This window comes from Periplaneta americana, chromosome 15 (genome assembly GCF_040183065.1).
Source record: "Periplaneta americana isolate PAMFEO1 chromosome 15, P.americana_PAMFEO1_priV1, whole genome shotgun sequence".
NCBI lineage: Eukaryota > Metazoa > Arthropoda > Insecta > Blattodea > Blattidae > Periplaneta > Periplaneta americana.
Window position 1 is genome coordinate 15,628,749 of NC_091131.1, and position 18,822 is coordinate 15,647,570.

Consider the following 18,822-nt stretch of genomic DNA (forward strand, 5'->3'; position numbering starts at 1 on the left):
TTCCCATTTTGTATAATGGTCTAAAATGGTGTAATTAAATTTTCTTCTTGGTAAGCAAGTTGAATATGGCATATTGGTACAGCCAAAGTGTTAACGTATATGTGTATATAAATTTCACGCTAAAAAAATTTCTGCATCCCTCTACCTTGGACACCCCATTAGGCTGGACAATTTCTATATAATTATTTCTGTTTATATTAATATTGAAATTATCATTAAGAAATTAAGATTGAATCTGTGTCTTTTTAAAATCAAAATCCACATCGAGAAGTAAATAAATCAATTACACCCATTATGTAAATATTGAATTTCAGAACCTAAAATAGTTCTTACGAGATTATGCTGAAGTGTAAAACTTCATTGTAACTCAGCAACTGTGGAAGCCTGTTTTTATTCAAACATTGTCAAAACATTTTAATTGAACAGTTGGTATTCATACTAATGGGTGTATCAGAAATACGGCTATACATTTGATTGCATTGTGTGTTGACAGTATTATTGTTACAGGAAATATGACATTACTGTTGGAAAGGCAATTATTCAAATAACAGCAATACCACACCGCAACAATGCTAAGCTTACGTCATTAGTCAAGATGGCGCTGAACATGTTACAGCAAATTACAGTTACAGCGTGGGCAATAACATACGGTAATGATCGTGAGGCGAAAGACTGGCGAGACGTGATTTTAATGTAACATTGCAGCCGTCAACTGTGGGTAAGTGGAGAAAATGATTGCTGGCAACGGGAAGCATCCAGAAAGGAAAACCTTCTGCAAGGCCTCGCAGTAGCACAGATGCAGTAACAATGAGAAGGATTCTGGAATCATTAGACACTGTCCCACAAAAATTGATCCGCCAAGCTGCACGTGAGCTTGGTATCAGTCATGCCAGTGTGTTTCATGCTTTGAAACGTGAGAAGTACCATCCATTCAAACTGATTCGTGTTCACGAACTTAATGAGGATGACCCTGATAGGCGGATGGAATTGTGTGAATTTGTTGTAAGGGAAAGTGCAAATGACGAACCTTGGTTAAGAAAATGACACTTTTCTTCTGATGAAGCTGTCTTCCACGTGAACGGATATGTTAATCGGCACAAATGTCATTATTATGTTAGAGAGAATGCTCAAGTTATTGAAGAGACACGTTTAAGATGCGGAAAAGTCACAGTTTGGTTATGATTGGATGGAAGGATTGTTAAGAATGCGGATCTTGGATGAGACTGTTAATGCTGATCGGCATTGTGATATCCTTAATGAAATTGTGGTGCCAGTGATGCAAGTTGCTGAACGCGAACATTACTTATCCCAGCAGGACGATGTGCCTCCTCACTATACTTTTGCGGCAAGGCAAATTTTGAATCTTTATTTGCAGAACAGATGGGTGGGAAGAAGAGGACCGAAAAATGGCCAGCACGTTCTCCTGATCTCATAGCTTGTGACTGTTGATTGTGGGGTTATTTGAAGGACAAGGTTTATGCTCAGAAACTGCAAGATGTTGACATGCTGAAAATAGCAATTGAGGAAGAAATTCATGCTATTCCAATGGACATATGTTATAAATCAATAAATGACTTTCCAAAACGTCAATTATGGTTGGATGTGAATGGTGAACAGTTTGCAATAAAGTGACTTGGTTAGTATTGTTGTAAGTGACTTGTTTAATTTGAAGAATTGCCTTTTCAACAGTAATGTCACATTTCCTCTAACAATAATACTGTCATTACACAATGCAATCAAACTTATAGCCGTATTTCTGATACACCCTGTAAATACACTACATGAATTCTGAACGTTAATATCCTTAGGTGAGCTGAAAGTGGGAACAGACGAAGAAGTGTTCAACCGCATCATGGCCCATGAGAGTTTTCCCCAGCTGAAACTCATATTTGAAGAGTACAAAAATGTGTCTGGACGCACAATCGAGCAGGCACTGGAGGCAGAGCTGTCAGGGGAATTGTTGGAGGCAATGTTGGCTATTGGTAAGTTTACATATTGTTAGTTATGGTACATTCAGCAAGGCAATATTAAGGAACTCATTATAAGAACAATGAGGATTAATATTGTTTAGATCCAAACTCATATTACTTGAAACAAGATATTATAATAAATACTTTCTGATGTTAGTGTAGTAATATTTTCTGAGGATTAAATATATAACATCAGGAATGTGAAAGCGATTTTTTAATTGCATCTACATACTTTCTCTTGTGCGAAAATATGTCTATGAAGCACTACTTTAGATTTCAAAATATCCATTATTTTATATGTTTGTTCGTTACCTATGTCATCTTAGATAATTTTAAACACCTTCGTGAAGAAAAAAGGACAAAATAACTACAGTAAAACCCCGATAAGACGCTGTTCAAGGGACCGGGTGTAAAACGCGTATTAACCGGGACCATGTATTAGGCGGGTATACTAATTTTGACTTATATACAGTATCTATTAGCATTTTTCTTTATTGAAGTACATGATTCATGAAAGGTAATACAGTATTACTCCATTATGTAATTACTGTACTGTACGTCAAAGACATTTACAATACGTACTGTACTAAATTCTTTCGAAAAAAAAAAAAGTAATTTATAGTTGTTTGCCGTGTGCGTGTTGTCCAAGTCCTCATGTTTACCACACTTCAGTTTCTGTGATCACATCCTCCCGACATCGCAGCTGTAGTGATTGATTCGCGATTTTTTTTTATCGTTCTTAATGTCGATGTTGGGATTCCTAATGCATCAGAGAGTTGTTTCTGAGTAAGAGTACTGTTCTCATCGTACTTTCGTAAGATTTCCAATTTTTCCGACACAGAAAGGGCTTTTCGTTTAACACTCATTGTAATCACACTCACAGACACTTCAATACACTAAAGGACAACAAACTGCCCAGCAAAAATTTCCAGAATTTTTTTACGGCCGAGTGAAGAATGCTGTTTGAGAGAGAGGGTTAGCAAGAGGGTGAGGTATTGTAACTGTATGTAGGCTTTAAGCGCGCAGGTAAGGAGTCGAATAAGAGAGCGTAACAAGAGGGTGGGGTATACTAAGGTATGAACAAGAGGAGTAGAATAGAATCTATTTCTACTCCTCTTGGGTATGAAGTATGAAGGTTTAAATGCGCAGGTAAAGGGTCGAATACCAATACTTTTTAGGTTAATGGCACCAGCGAGTTCAGTGACCAAGATGTTTCATTGCTGTTACAGTACATTGCTGAAAATTACATCGACAATATTCCACAAAAACAGTGTATTGTGCGGGACTTGAGCGCAACAAATGGGGTATTTTATAAAGGCGTTATATATGAAATGTGCAGGGACCGGACAAAAAAAGGCGTATTACACGGTATAGCGTAATAAGTGGGCGCGTCTTATCGAGGTTTTGCTGTATTCCAAAAATTTAAAACTGTTCAGTAATGATGTAAAAATAAAGCGAAACAAACGCATTTTAAACTTAATAAAAATACTGGAAAAGTATTCTGAAGCAGCAGGTTATATTATATTCTCGTTTATTAGTCTATTTTAGCTTAATACGAAATCTGTAAAGTAAGATTTTGATTTCTCTTTGTTGATAAAACAACATTCATTGTAATTATAATCACAGAAACTTGTGAATTTTTATAAAAATTGTGGATGGTGTGGACCAGTGAATAAGTGACTGGTAGATAAACGGGCACCATAAAGTAACTGTGACGTGATTTCGACGATCCTGCAACATAACCATTCAGACGGACAGTGTTTTCACTTATCTTACTTACATAATACGTAATTGACATGCACTTGCTGTTAATATGACGTAGGTGTGAACCAGCCGTAACTAACGAGAAAGACAGGTTATGACACGAATAGAATCACATGGTTATCATGGTCCAGTCATGGCCATCGTGACAATCACCTAATATAAATACATGTTCAAAGTTCTAACAAACAAAGGAATTTCTATATTAAACTCATGTTAAATGTACATTTATATATAAATTTGTTCAGTGTTGGCCATGTTATGACTAAGAATATGATGTCACGCCATAACCTGTCTCATTAGCCACGGATCCAATGCACAGAATTTTATGGATAAAGATTGATTTCATTTTATAGAGGGCATTAACTAGTTCTTTTGTTTCTTAATTAAGTGTTTATTTTAATTTTATTTTATTGGGTTATTTTACGACGCCGTACCAACATCTAGGTTATTTAGCGTCTGAATGAAATGAAGGTGATAATGCCAGTGAAATGAGTCCGGGGTCCAGCACCGAAAGTTACTCAGCATTTGCTCGTATTGGGTTGAGGGAAAATCCCGGAAAAAACCTCAACCAGGTAACTTGCCCCGACCAGAATTCGAACCTGGGCTACCTGGTTTCGTGGCCAGACACGCTGACCGTTACTCTTAAGTGTTTATAAAAGCGGAATATATTAATATTAAAATAGAATTCTCACATTTTTTTGTCTTCAGTAGTTTTTCATTCTTTTTTTCATTTCATTTCTTGTATTTTTTATGGATCTTACACCAGCAATGAAGCTTTAAGATGTGGAACATGTCAAGAGTTACACAATTTCTTGACGAGATAAAGTGAATTAGTAGTACTATTCATTTTTTTTCATTTCATTTATTATATTCCATAGATCTTACATTAGCAAAAAAGCTTTAAGATGTGGAACAAGTCAAAATTTTACAAGAATACAATTACAATTACAATTTTTACACTAGGCCTATTTTACAATTTTTACAATTCTGCAATTTTCTACAATTTTCTACAATTTTTTACAATATTTTGGCGAAATGTAGTGAGATGAAGTGAGGCCCGAGGATTCGCCAAAAGATTACCAGTTATTGATATTTTAAAATCTTAAACTTGGGAGGGGGAGGATGGCAATGACTCTCCTATACCCTCTAAATGGTTCCTCTGACTTGCTTCTTCTGTTCCTTCCTGCTCCTCTGCCTTCTCTTCTGTTCTCTTATGTGCCTTCAAAGTCCCATAAAAAATTAGGATAACTATTTCCTCATCCAAGATTAATATTTCATTAAGAATTAGTGTTTTACTTAGTTCTGAGTGCAGCTAGACGTTTCTTTATACAAATATGTATTAGCATATCATTACAATTTTTTGTTGTTGTTGATAACTACCGATAAAGTATAAATCTGTGTTCATGGTTACAATAGTACACAGTTGGTATGCTTTGTGTTGTGTTGGTGCAGTGGAATGTGTGCAGAGCCCTCCAGCCTTCTTTGCCAAGCGCCTGCACGACGCCATGGCAGGTGCCGGCACAGATGATGTGACATTGATCCGCATCATTGTGTGCCGCAGCGAGATCGACCTGGCCAACATCAAGGAGGAGTTTGAGCGCATCTATGACAAGACACTGGAGAGTGCTGTCAGGGTAAGGAAGCTTCATGGTGTCAACTACTCTATTTATGAATCTGTTTCAGCATTCAAAATGTTAAAGTTTGTTTTTGCAAGGAATTTCAGTAAGGTACTTCTTGATATAGAGGTCATGGAAGATTGGAGCTCTGTCTCCATGCCTCCTATACTTTTCCATAGAGTGCAAGGGAATACCTTTACTTCTTAATGTAACATTTTATTTTGCTTTTATTACTATAAATGCAATTTTCTATTTCTTATTTCTTTGCCTATTCTCTTTTTTCTGTTCCTCGTCTCGTTTTTCCTTTGAACTTTTTACTTCTTCCTTCCTCGTCTTCTACTGTCATTTTAATGAAAAGAAATAAAATATTAAGCTATTTATAAGCATTTAATTGACTTTTAAAAGTTTAATTGAAATTTTACTGAAACAGCTGTTAAATTATGCTTGACATGGTTTATCTCTTTACATTCAATTCTGTTGTATCAGAAGCCTATTTTTCGACTTACTTCATTCAGAAGAAACTTTGCTGTTCACTCCATTATGAAGGTCCAAGTTCAAAGGGGTTATCAGTAGAAGAAAATTTGCTAGTCACTACATTTTGAAGGTGCAGGTTTTAAGTCGTTAACTGTAGAAGAAAATTCACTAGTCACTACATTCTTAAGGTCAGATTTTAGGTTATCTGTAGAAGAAAATTTGTTGGTTACTACATTCTGGATGTCAGAATTTTAAGAGGTTACCTGTAGAAGAAAATTTGTTGGTTACTACATTCTGGATGTCAGAATTTTAAGAGGTTATCTGTAGAAGAAAATTTGTTGGTTACTATATTCTGGATGTCAGGATTTTAAGAGGTTACCTGTAGAAGAAAATTTGTTGGTTACTATATTCTGGATGTCAGAATTTTAAGAGGTTATCTGTAGAAGAAAATTAGTTGGTTACTATATTCTGGATGTCAGAATTTTAAGAGGTTACTTGTAGAAGAAAATTTTTGGTTACTATATTCTGGATGTCAGAATTTTAAGAGGTTATCTGTAGAAGAAAATTTTTGGTTACTATATTCTGGATGTCAGAATTTTAAGAGGTTATCTGTAGAAGAAAATGTGCTGGTAACTACATTCTAAATGACAGAATTTTAAGAGGTTATCTGTAGAAGAAAATGTGCTGGTAACTACATTCTAAATATCAGAATTTTAAGAGGTTATCTGTAGAAGAAAATTTGCTGATTACTACATTCTGGATATCAGGATTTTAAGAGGTTATCTGTAGAAGAAAATTTGCTGATTACTACATTCTGGATATCAGAATTTTAAGATGTTATCTGTAGAAGAAAATATGCTGATCACTACATTCTGGATGTCAGAATTTTAAGAGCTTATCTGTAGAAAAAAAATATGCTGGTCACTACATTCTGGATGTCAGAATTTTAAGATGTTATCTGTAGAGAAAATATGCTGGTCACTACATTCTGGATATCAGAATTTTAAGATGTTATCTGTAGAAGAAAATATGCTGGCCACTACATTCTGGATGTCAGAATTTTAAGAGGTTATCTGTAGAAAAAAATGTGCTGGTCACTACATTCTGGATGTCAGAATTTTAAGAGGTTATCTGTAGAAGAAAATTGGCTGATTACTACAATCTAAATATCAGAATTTTAAGAGGTTATCTGTGGAAGAAAATTTGCTGATTACTACATTCTGGATATCAGAATTTTAAGAGGTTATCTGTAGAAGAAAATTTGCTGATTACTACATTCTGGATGTCAGAATTTTAAGAGGTTATCTGTAGAAGAAAATTTGCTGATTACTACATTCTAAATATCAGAATTCTAAGAGGTTATCTATGGAAGAAAATTTGCTGATTACTACATTCTGGATATCAGAATTTTAAGAGGTTATCTGTAGAAGAAAATTTGCTGATTACTACATTCTGGATGTCAGAATTTTAAGAGGTTATCTGTAGAAGAAAATTTGCTGGTCACTACATTCTGGATATCAGAATTTTAAGATGTTATCTGTAGAAGAAAATATGGTGGTAACTACATTCTGGATGTCAGAATTTTAAGAGGTTATCTGTAGAAAAAAAATATGCTGGTCACTACATTCTGGATGTCAGAATTTTAAGATGTTATCTGTAGAAGAAAATATGCTGGTCACTACATTCTGGATATCAGAATTTTAAGATGTTATCTGTAGAAGAAAATATGCTGGCCACTACATTCTGGATGTCAGAATTTTAAGAGGTTATCTGTAGAAAAAAATGTGCTGGTCACTACATTCTGGATGTCAGAATTTTAAGAGGTTATCTGTAGAAGAAAATTTGCTGATTACTACATTCTAAATGTCAGAATTTTAAGAGGTTATCTGTGGAAGAAAATTTGCTGATTACTACATTCTGGATATCAGAATTTTAAGAGGTTATCTGTAGAAGAAAATTTGCTGATTACTACATTCTGGATGTCAGAATTTTAAGAGGTTATCTGTAGAAGAAAATTTGCTGATCACTACATTCTAAATATCAGAATTTTAAGAGGTTATCTGTAGAAGAAAATTTTTGGTTACTATATTCTGGATGTCAGAATTTTAAGAGGTTATCTGTAGAAGAAAATGTGCTGGTAACTACATTCTAAATGACAGAATTTTAAGAGGTTATCTGTAGAAGAAAATGTGCTGGTAACTACATTCTAAATATCAGAATTTTAAGATGTTATCTGTAGAAGAAAATATGGTGGTCACTACATTCTGGATGTCAGAATTTTAAGAGGTTATCTGTAGAAGAAAATATGCTGGTCACTACATTCTGGATGTCAGAATTTTAAGAGGTTATCTGTAGAAGAAAATATGCTGGTCACTACATTCTGGATGTCAGAATTTTAAGAGGTTATCTGCAGAAGAAAATGTGCTGGTAACTACATTCTAAATGTCAGAAATTTAAGAGGTTATCTGTAGAAGAAAATGTGCTGGTAACTGCATTCTAAATGTCAGAATTTTAAAAGGTTATCTGTATAAGAAAATGTGCTGGTAACTACATTCTAAATGTCAGAATTTTAAATTATCTGTATAAGAAAATATGCTGGTCACTACGTTCTGGATGTCAGAATTTTAAGAGGTCATCTGTAGAAGAAAATTTGCTGGTAACTACATTCTAAATGTCAGAATTTTAAAAGGTTATCTGTAGAAGAAAATGTGCTGGTAACTACATTCTAAATGACAGAATTTTAAGAGGTTATCTGTAGAAGAAAATGTGCTGGTAACTACATTCTAAATATCAGAATTTTAAGAGGTTATCTGTATAAGAAAATATGCTGGTAACTTCATTCTAGATGTCAGAATTTTAAGAGGTCATCTGTAGAAGAAAATTTGCTAGACACTGTAATTGAATCGAGGATTCCAGAAACAACACATGTGACTATGTGTGGCATATTGATATGTGCTGTTTCTGCAATTCCCGATTCAATTATTCTGAAGGTGGAAATTTTAAGATGTTATGGGTGGAAGAAAATTCGTTGGTAGTCCTGATTTTAAGAGAATAACTTCAGTAGAAATTGTAAAAGGTTATCTTGAATTGGTTATTTATCACTTTATTTTTAGAACAAAAATTTAACAATGATTTATTTGGTGAAACTGAGAAATAAAGTGATGTCAATAATTGAAGAGTTGTCTTTCCAAAGGGGCTAAGCGCCAAAAACAACTTCCTGAAATATTGATGAAAAACACATTGTCCAATGCATGTTGAGATACCTCCAACACTGTCTTCTGGCACATGAATGAGTCACGTACAGTTGAGCTACAGCAGAGCTCATTTAGTATGATGTTCCTCCCTTAGATTGATTGAATTGAAACTTGAAAAACTGTCACTTAGCTCCTTTGGAAAGATATGAATTATGAAAGAGTTGAATAAAGAAATAATAATAAAATATGGAAAATTATAATATGTCGTTGGTTGTAGTGTTATTATGAGACACTTTCATACGAGTATTATAATATGAATATTTTAAACATAATAGTACATTATGCAACGAGCCTATAATTGTAGTAATTAAGACGCGAGTATGTTTATGAAACGAGCACAAGCGAGTTTCATAATTTTCATACGAGCATCTTAATTACCATTACAGGGAAGTTTCATACGACTTTTTATGCTCGACCATATTTCTAACTTGAAATTATTCATAAGTATTCATATTATTCTTATCTGACTGGAGAGCGGAAGCGACCTTGTGCAATATCTCGTAAATTGTGAGATGTGCGCAGATGCGAAAGTATTGATTTTTTCCGAGGAGCAAATGTCATTGACCTTGATATAATCTAGAGAGTAAAATGAACATTAATCTTGATATAACCTGGAAATTGATTTAGACATTGAAAAACGAGATGACAAATTGAATTTATTTGAATATTATTTACAATTAACGCTAATTATTATAGTAACAGAACATAACCATCTGCGACAGTATTGGATTTCCAGCCTCCGTGATTTTTCGCTAGTTGTCTTTCGATTGCATATCCGAGAATAATGATACTTGCGCTTTCATATTGCTTTCTGATTGGTGGAAAACCTAAACTTCCAGTGAATAGGTGTACGTTAATGAGGTCCATTAAAGGGCTGCTACAAGGTGTATAATTACTACATTTCGGCATGGTCGAGCATAAATTTATTAAATGTCATATCAAATTATTTAACCCTTGATTAATCTTGCTTTTAATAGGTCTATAATACTGGATCAGAATTCCTTTAAATTTCCCATTGGAGTTTACAATAGTACATTATGCAACGAGCCTATAATGAAGGTAATTAAGAAGTGAGTATGGATATTTATGAAACGAGCGCAAGCGAGTTTCATAATTTTCATATGAGCTTCTTAATTACCATTATAGGCGAGTTTCATACGACTTTTTATGCTCGACCATATTTCTAACTTGATATTATTAATTTTATTGTATCTGACCTGGAGCAATGTCTGTTGTGAGATGTGCGCAGACGCGAAAGTATTGATTTTTTCCGAGGAACAGATGTCCACAGTGACCTTGCTAGGCCATAAGAACCTACAGAGATAACATTGAAATAAAATTAGACATTGAAAAACAAGATGACAAATTGAATTTATTTGAATATTATTTACAATTAACGCTAATTATTATAGTAACAGAACATAACCTTCTGCGACAGTATTGGATTTCCAGCCTCCGTGACTTTTCGCTAATTCTCTTTCGATTGCATATCCAAGAATAATCGATACTTGCGGTTTTATAACGGTAGAAAGTTGACCTCTCATTGGCTGAACAGTTGTAACCTGAGTCGTCATTGGCTGAAAGACCTAACCTTTAATGAGTAGGTGTACTTTAATGACATGCATGAAAGGTCTGCTACCAGGTGTATAATTACTACATTTCGGCATGGTCGAGCATAAAATACTTACCGGTACTGGTATTCTTTTAATCTGTGTTACGGAATTTGTGTGTTGTAGAATGAAACGTCTGGTGACTACAAGAGGGCGCTGGTTGCTCTGATTGGCGGAGCTTGAAGAAGTGCAAGACATGAATCTGTGCAATAACAGTTGAAGACCAACACATTTTATGTACGCTGTCATTATAATTATAATCCATTGGACTTTGTCTCATTGTGGAATGTAGTTCATAATAATTATGCTTGTGCATAGCTGGGGGAAAAGCGTCAGTGAAGTAGGTGTCCATTGTGTCACCTTTTCAGTATTATTAGGACGAAAATCTCATGAAACGTAACAAAGTTTAGTCTCATTTAACATTTATTTTTGCTACAGAAGACCAAAATAGGAACGTTCGTAAGGACATTACAGATCCTATGGCATATTGGCTTATAAAGAAATCTAAATGGTTGTTGTGTAAGATGTAAAAATTAGAATTTTCGATTAGAGTGAAATGCAAATAGAAATAGAAAAACTAGTCGCAGTTTAGGTTAGTCTTGGACACTTTATGGTGCACTGTCCCTACCGTATCCTTTTGATGCTGAAGGAATTTTTTTAATTCTCAGTCTGCTCCACAACTTCGATCAGAAACTCTTTTGATGGTACTGGTATTTTTTTCTCAGATTTGAGGTACGGTACCGGTACAAAACAATTGATACCTCTCGCAACTTAATGAATCACATTCAGAGATACATGTCGGACCCACAAAGCCTGTGCCCAGGGTTTGTGTCATCTTGTGCACGTGTTTCTTGAGGGTAATGTGACAGTGACCACCTCAAGATACCCATTATAGTTCTGAAATCACTTCTCCTTAGTGTTTTGCAACAAAATAAAACTGGACTTAACTCGATAATCGAAGGGATTTTATAAAAAAATAAATTCCAAGATGGATATTTATGTGCTTAAAAATTATTAGCATCAGATTAGAAGTAAATTTCTTTCTAGAAATTTTCGTTATAAAAAAAGAAGAATAGGTATACGTATATTTGTTCATAAAAGTATTGGAATGTAAATCAATGACAAATTCACTTTATCAGTACAAAAGTTGAAAGATATACTTTGGGATAATAAGTGAAAATACAAGATAATGTTTTCAAGTATTCACCAATTGCAGAATCTACGTTTCGTAAACAGATACTGGTATATCGTAAAAGGAATTATTGCTTTGTCAGCTATCGAGAATTGCGAATAGTGCAATGTACAACACTCGAATAATGAAAAAGATGAGTAAGTTCACTATAACTCAGCACTTTGTTGGTAAATTATGATTAATTAAAAATATTTCTGTACACAAATGAAAACTTTAAAATTAAAGTTGTTGGAATTTGCTGTATTTGTAAGTTCATTGTTGTTGTGTGTCCTTGTACCTTCTTGGTTGAAATCGCAAAACTAAACTGTAATAATGAGTACTTGATTAACTAACGGACTTACTTGTGTTAATTATGTAAGTCTGTGTGGCTTACAGCTGTTTCGGTGCTTCATCACACCATCCTCAGAAGCCACACAGACTTACATAATTAACACAAGTAAGTCCGTTAGTTAATCAATTACTTATATTCAAGTGTTAAAAGTAGTGTACACAAGATTCAAAATGTGATAATGATTTCTTCATGATTTTTTGTACATTATTGCAGGGATTATCGTACAAAATGAATTGTTCTCCAGACGTATGTATAGGTATGTGATATTATATACTGGTACTCGTGAATTTTGATAAATTTCTCATTCAGTATGAAATGTTTGTTCCTCCAGAAATAACCATTTCCATGATCTGACAATGAAGATATCATTTACTAAGGACGTAAAATTATTATTATTATTATTATTATTATTATTATTATTATTATTATTATTATTATTATTATTATTATTATTATTCATCTTGATTACACAACTTTTAACATTGTATCATTTTGGAATACCGGTATGTATTATATGACTTTCTTGTGTTAAATTCTATCGTACCTGGTTTACATGTTTCGACCTATTATGGGTCATCCTCAGAAGTGGTCGTTGTTGGTCTTGACACCCTCACAGGAAACAGAACAAGTGGCGCCAAGACCAACAACGACCAGTTCTGAGGATGACCCATAATAGGTCGAAACATGTAAACCAGGTACGATAGAATTTAACACAAGAAAGTCATATAATACATATTCCGAAATAAGAATATTATTATTATTATTATTATTATTATTATTATTATTATTATTATTATTATTGCTGCTATAATATTTTCTTTTATTGACTTTTATTATATAGTGTGTCCCACAAAGAACCCAAGATCTAATTTCGTAATAAAAGTAATTAATTGGAAAACTGTATCAGTAAGTATTTTGTATTTTAGTACAAACTGTAATATATGTCAATCAGAAGAAAACTCTTAAGTGGACTGCTACACAGAGTAATGTCATGCCTTCTTAAATTCAGAAAACAAAAATTCAACTTATTTAGGTGCATATTAATACGTTCCACTTAGGTATGTCTTCAGAATAATAGTTCAAGAAAATAAGCTATAAGCATTAGGTCTAATATCATTTACAACATGGTAAAGAACTGATTGTTGTGGAAAACATAGTGAAAAAGTGTGTGTTGACTTAATAATACTCGATGAAAGAGAGATGGAACGGAGAAAAATTCTCTCCGGCGCCGGGATTTGAATCCGGGTTTTCAGCTCTACGTGCTGATGCTTTATCCACTAAGCCACGCCGGATACAATCCCGACGCCGTTTAGAATCGTCTCAGATTAAGCTCATCTCTTGGGTTCCCTCTAGTGGCCGCCCTCTGCACTACGTCATAGATGTCTATGAACGCAGGACCGAAGTCCATACATGTGTTGAGGTGCACTCAGATGAGTGACTGATTGGCCGGGATCCGACGGTATGGGCGCCGTCTTAAATCACAAAGTGATTTATTACGCATATCATATATATTTTGATGTACCGAAGTACATATGATATTTCCATGCAGATATTCTGCGTCATCACATGATGAAAGAGAGATGGAACGGAGAAAAATTCTCTCCGGCGCCGGGATTTGAACCCGGGTTTTCAACTCTACGTGCTGATGCTTTATCCACTAAGCCACACCGGATACAATCATCATGTGATGACGCAGAATATCTGCATGGAAATATCATATGTACTTCGGTACATCAAAATATATATTTAATAATACTCGTTTTTCCTTTTTTATGACTTACAAATTATGCTTGGATGAGATCTTGAAATAGTTATACGATACAAATGTTAAAAATTACATTTTATTTCTAGAATAGGAATGTTTGCGAGACGAAGCCACAGGCCAAGTGTAGCAACCCTACAAACAGAATAAAATTATTTTTAACGTGAGTTGTACACTATTTTTTTTTTAGACAGCTGTTCGTTTCTGTTGGTAGACTATAGAGATAATTCCACTCTACCAGTGCCGGTTCTGGGTTATTAGACACCTGTGTGCTAGACATAATTGGCCACCCTAAATAATGTATATCGCGAGTACATTCACAGCTTAACCCAACCCAAGGACACCTATTAGTATTTTTTTTTTTGTGACTGAACCATGTAATTGACGAAAAATCCATATAAATTTTTACAAACGGTATTCATTTGAAGTTTATAAACATAAAAAGCGTAAAAAATGTATCAAACAGAAGCAACTGTTAATCTGTACATTAAAACGGTACTCTTCTTGCTTTGTTATTTACCAGTTCATCAATAACGCCTGATAAGTCTCATTTTTCACACAACTCATTTTCTATAGCTAACAAGTCTAAATTATTAAACCTTTCTTGAATCATTGTTGTTCTTAATATGTATTAATAAATTTGAGTTTTGAAAAACTCCTTTCACCTGATGCTACACTCACAGGTAATATGAGAAAAATTCTCAAAGCTATTAACAGACTAGGAAATTATGATGTAAAGTTATTTTGTGCAATTTAGGTCAAGTCCACACCTGTGGAGTAACGGTGGCCCGGGTTCGAATTGCGGTCGGGGAAAGTTACCTGGTTGAGGTTTTTTCCGGGGTTTTCTCTCAACCCAATACGAGCAAATGCTGGGTAACTTTCGGTGCTGGACCCTGGATTCACTTCACCGGCATTATCACCTTCATTTCATTCAGACGCTAAATAACGAGAGATGTTGATACAGCGTCGTAAAATAATCCAATAAAATAAAATAAAAATGTAGGTCAAGTGTTTTACTAGATCAGTTTCTGAAATGCCATCATTGTCATTGCTGAAAGTTCTGAATGTTATCAGCTCATTGAAGAAGTCGGGACCATCAACATCTTTAAGATTTGCACCTCCTTTATTAATTTGAAGGGAAACATCTAAATCAGAACATGTTTTAATTTCATCCACTGTAATTTCTCTGAATTCATAAAGAAATTTAAATATACTATTCAAACCCTTCCTTAATGATATTTAATACAGTGTAAAAAATTATTAGATAAATTGTATTCTAAACAATTCCTTCGGTCACTGATTAACTTTGTAACTTCTTTACTTTGTTACTATGAGGAATTTTACCTGGCTGACTAGTTTCGAAGTGATATTCTTCATTGTCCAAAGCCTGGTGAAGATCCCGCGCTATCTTCTGGTTTCCTGTTGTTGTGGGGTGTGTTCATGATTGTGACGAAAAGGGTGTGTGTTTTGAAGTTGAGTTGAGTGTTCAGGATGTGCTGGGGGTGTGTTTTTGTATGTTTGTAAATTTCATATGTTGTTATTATTATTATTATTATTATTATTATTATTATTATTATTATTATTATTATTATTGGGTTATTTTACGACACTGTATCAACATCTAGGTTATTTAGTGTCTGAATGAAAATGAAGGTGATAATGCCGGTGAAATGAGTCCGTGGTCCAGCACCAAAAGTTACTCAGCATTTGCTCGTATTGGGTTGAGGGAAAACCCCGGAAAAACCTCAACCAGGTAACTTGCCCCGACCGGGATTCGAACCTGGGCCACCTGGTTTCGCGGCCAGACGCGCTGACTGTTACTCCACAGGTGTGGACTATGTTGTTGTTTTCTAATGCCAGGAGTTTGACAATAAAGTCATTTGACCTCTTGCACTCCAATATTTTTCAAAGATATTATCATGGCCAGCCAATGAAGCACAGATTTTGAGGTGTTCCGAATCCATTGCTTGGTTTGAATTGCACAATGGGCAGTTAGGGGACTGATATATTCCAATTCTATGCAGGTGTTTGGCCAAACAGTCATGGCCTGTTGCCAATCTAAATGCAGCTACAGACGATTTTCGTGGTAAATCGGGAATCAACTGTGGATTATGATGCAGAGAGTTCCATTTTTTCCCTTGTGATTGTGTTATCAAATTTTGTTTGTTGAAGTCCAAGTATGTAGATTTAATAAATCTTTTCACAGAGTAATACGTAGATTTAGTAACAGGTCTGTAAGTAGCAGTGCAACAACAACAACAACAAATTTCATATTGTTGTGTAGTTTGGGATTCAGTATTAATCCCAAATATCGTTTAAAATACAATATCGCAACATCCGTAGGTGTATCAGTGCACTTTTTGGAAGGCAAGAATTTTGTGTCTGCTAATGTTTTAGTTAAGGAAATGGACTTAAGGCGCACTCATGAATATATGTAACATAATGCTGAAAATATTCAATAAATAGGACATTAAAGCAAAAATAGGCTATTGCAAGCATCATCATTGAGAATGGGTTCAATATAGTAGCATTGTTCTTTAATGAACTTCAGTAATACAAGTCATATCGTTAAAAGATCTCTGACTTCTTGTGGCATCCCGTCTCTTTTGGAACCACCAGGTATTAGTCGCGCGGATGGTAAACGACCCGAAGGTCCCACCTCAATTCCATGGTCTAGAGGAAAATCTTTAATTTGGGACTCCACTTGCGTTGACACTCTAGCTCCATCTCACTTGTCGAATACCTCCAGACGCGCAGCATCTGCTGCTGAATTAGCCGAGAAGAAGAAAGTCAATAAATATGCTCATTTTTTAGACAATTATATCTTTGTCCCCTTTGCTGTGGAGATGGAGACCTTCGGTCCTTGGAGTCATGACGCTAAAGTTTTGGTATCTCAAATCGGCCAAATTTTGATCTCCATTACAGGTGATCGTCGTTGCACTACTTATTCGCGTCAACGTTTAAGTATTGCAATTCAACGTGGAAATGCAATGAGCGTTTTGGGTACTCTTCTCGAGTCCAGCCCTTTGGACGAACTCTTTCTCCTGTAAATTTTTTTATTCTGTATGTAAATATTTCTGTTTTGTTTTGTACATATACAGGGCTACTACAAAGGCTTTACCCGATTCCATAGCCTTGTATTATGAAAAGTATGAGACATACATTATTGAAAGTTATACCAATAAAAAGAGAAACTCATCAAGTTTTTGGTTCATCAACTGCTACAAGTGCTCGATGTGACCTCCTCGACAAACATCCACTCGGTAGTCTAACTCCTGCCACACTCGCTGGAGCATATCACGATCAACTCTAGCCACTGCCGCATGGATCCAGTTATTAAGTTCTTCAAGATTAACTGGCAAAGGAGGTACATACACTTGATCTTTGACAAACCCCTATAGAAAAAAATCACAGGGAGTCAGAGCTGGCGACCGAGGAGGCCAATGGAGAACACACCAATCGTTGTTAGAAGCCCGTTGATGTGGTTGATGCCTCAGTTACATGAAGATAAACCAGGGTTTTTATTTCAACAAGATGGGGCTCCACCACATTTCCATCTGGAAGTGCGTGAGTATCTTAATGAGCATCTACCACAACGTTGGTGTGGACGGGCTTCTAACAACGATCGGTGTGTTCTCCGTTGGCCTCCTCGGTCGCCAGATCTGACTCCCTGTGATTTTTTTCTATAGGGGTTTGTCAAAGATCAAGTGTATGTACCTCCTTTGCCAGTTAATCTTGAAGAACTTAATAACCGGATCCGTGCGGCAGTGGCTAGAGTTGATCGTGATATGCTCCAGCGGGTGTGGCAGGAGTTAGACTACCGAGTGGATGTTTGTCGAGGAGGTCACATCGAGCACTTGTAGCAGTTGATGAACCAAAAACTTGATGAGTTTCTCTTTTTATTGGTATAACTTTCAATAATGTATGTCTCATACTTTTCATAATACAAGGCTATGGAATCGGGTAAAGCCTTTGTAGTAGCCCTGTGTATATATATATATATATATATATATATATATATATATATATATATATATATATAATACCATTTAATCATGTGTTAGATTCTATTATGTCATGGGCATATTTTCTAAAGAGGAATTTTATAATCTAATATTGCTTCTTTTCACTTTCATATCCTCTTTATTATTATTATTATTATTATTATTATTATTATTATTATTATTATTATTATTATTATTATTATTATTATGGTATATATAATTAGATATTAATTTCTTTAAGATTTTACTGTAAATAATAATTTGTCTATTTATGTATTAATATTATGTGTATTTTGTCAAAATTTCGAATACAACCGTCAATATTTTAAGTATCGATAATATCCTTTCGATATTATGAGAGTATTGATACTGAATATGGGATTTAGTATTGATACCAATTATCGCAACGTTCATATTCATCAGGTATGGTGATAGTTTGGACCAAAGATTACCACAAAGATTCTGATATATTGTTTATTAACGATATGTATAGAATACATAAAGGAGACTGGAATACAAAATAATTCTTAACATACTTGTTTAGTTAAAATATGTATAAAATGAGTATTTAATAATAATACAAAATATATTGTACAGTATAACTTCTTTTTTTCCATTTTGCATATATTATGATTTTAAATGGAGGATAAGGATATAAGGATATTCCATTTTAAGTCGGTATATATTATTTATGAGCGAGAATGCAAAAAAAGAGAAGCATATTTCAACATTTTCAAATTGATCGATTCTTAAAACCAGGATATGAGCAACTTTGAGGTCTTTGTCTTTGCACTGTCATTGAAAGGGATTGCTTTTAATTTAAAACGAAACGTCAAAGTGCATTT

General features: G+C 34.5%; 1 protein-coding gene across 2 annotated transcripts in view; it reads left to right on the forward strand.

Annotated features, from left to right (window-relative positions):
• AnxB10 (Annexin B10) overlaps window positions 1-12,123 on the forward strand; it is a 76,740-nt gene extending 64,617 nt beyond the window's left edge. For both annotated transcript variants that reach the window (XM_069846739.1, XM_069846738.1), the window contains exons 7-9: window positions 1,809-1,982; window positions 5,187-5,368; window positions 10,815-12,123. In XM_069846739.1, coding sequence (XP_069702840.1) covers window positions 1,809-1,982; window positions 5,187-5,368; window positions 10,815-10,871 — 413 coding nt within the window. In that variant the 3' untranslated portion in view covers window positions 10,872-12,123. The remainder of the gene's footprint in view (window positions 1-1,808; window positions 1,983-5,186; window positions 5,369-10,814) is intronic.
• The last annotated feature ends 6,699 nt before the right edge of the window (window positions 12,124-18,822 follow it).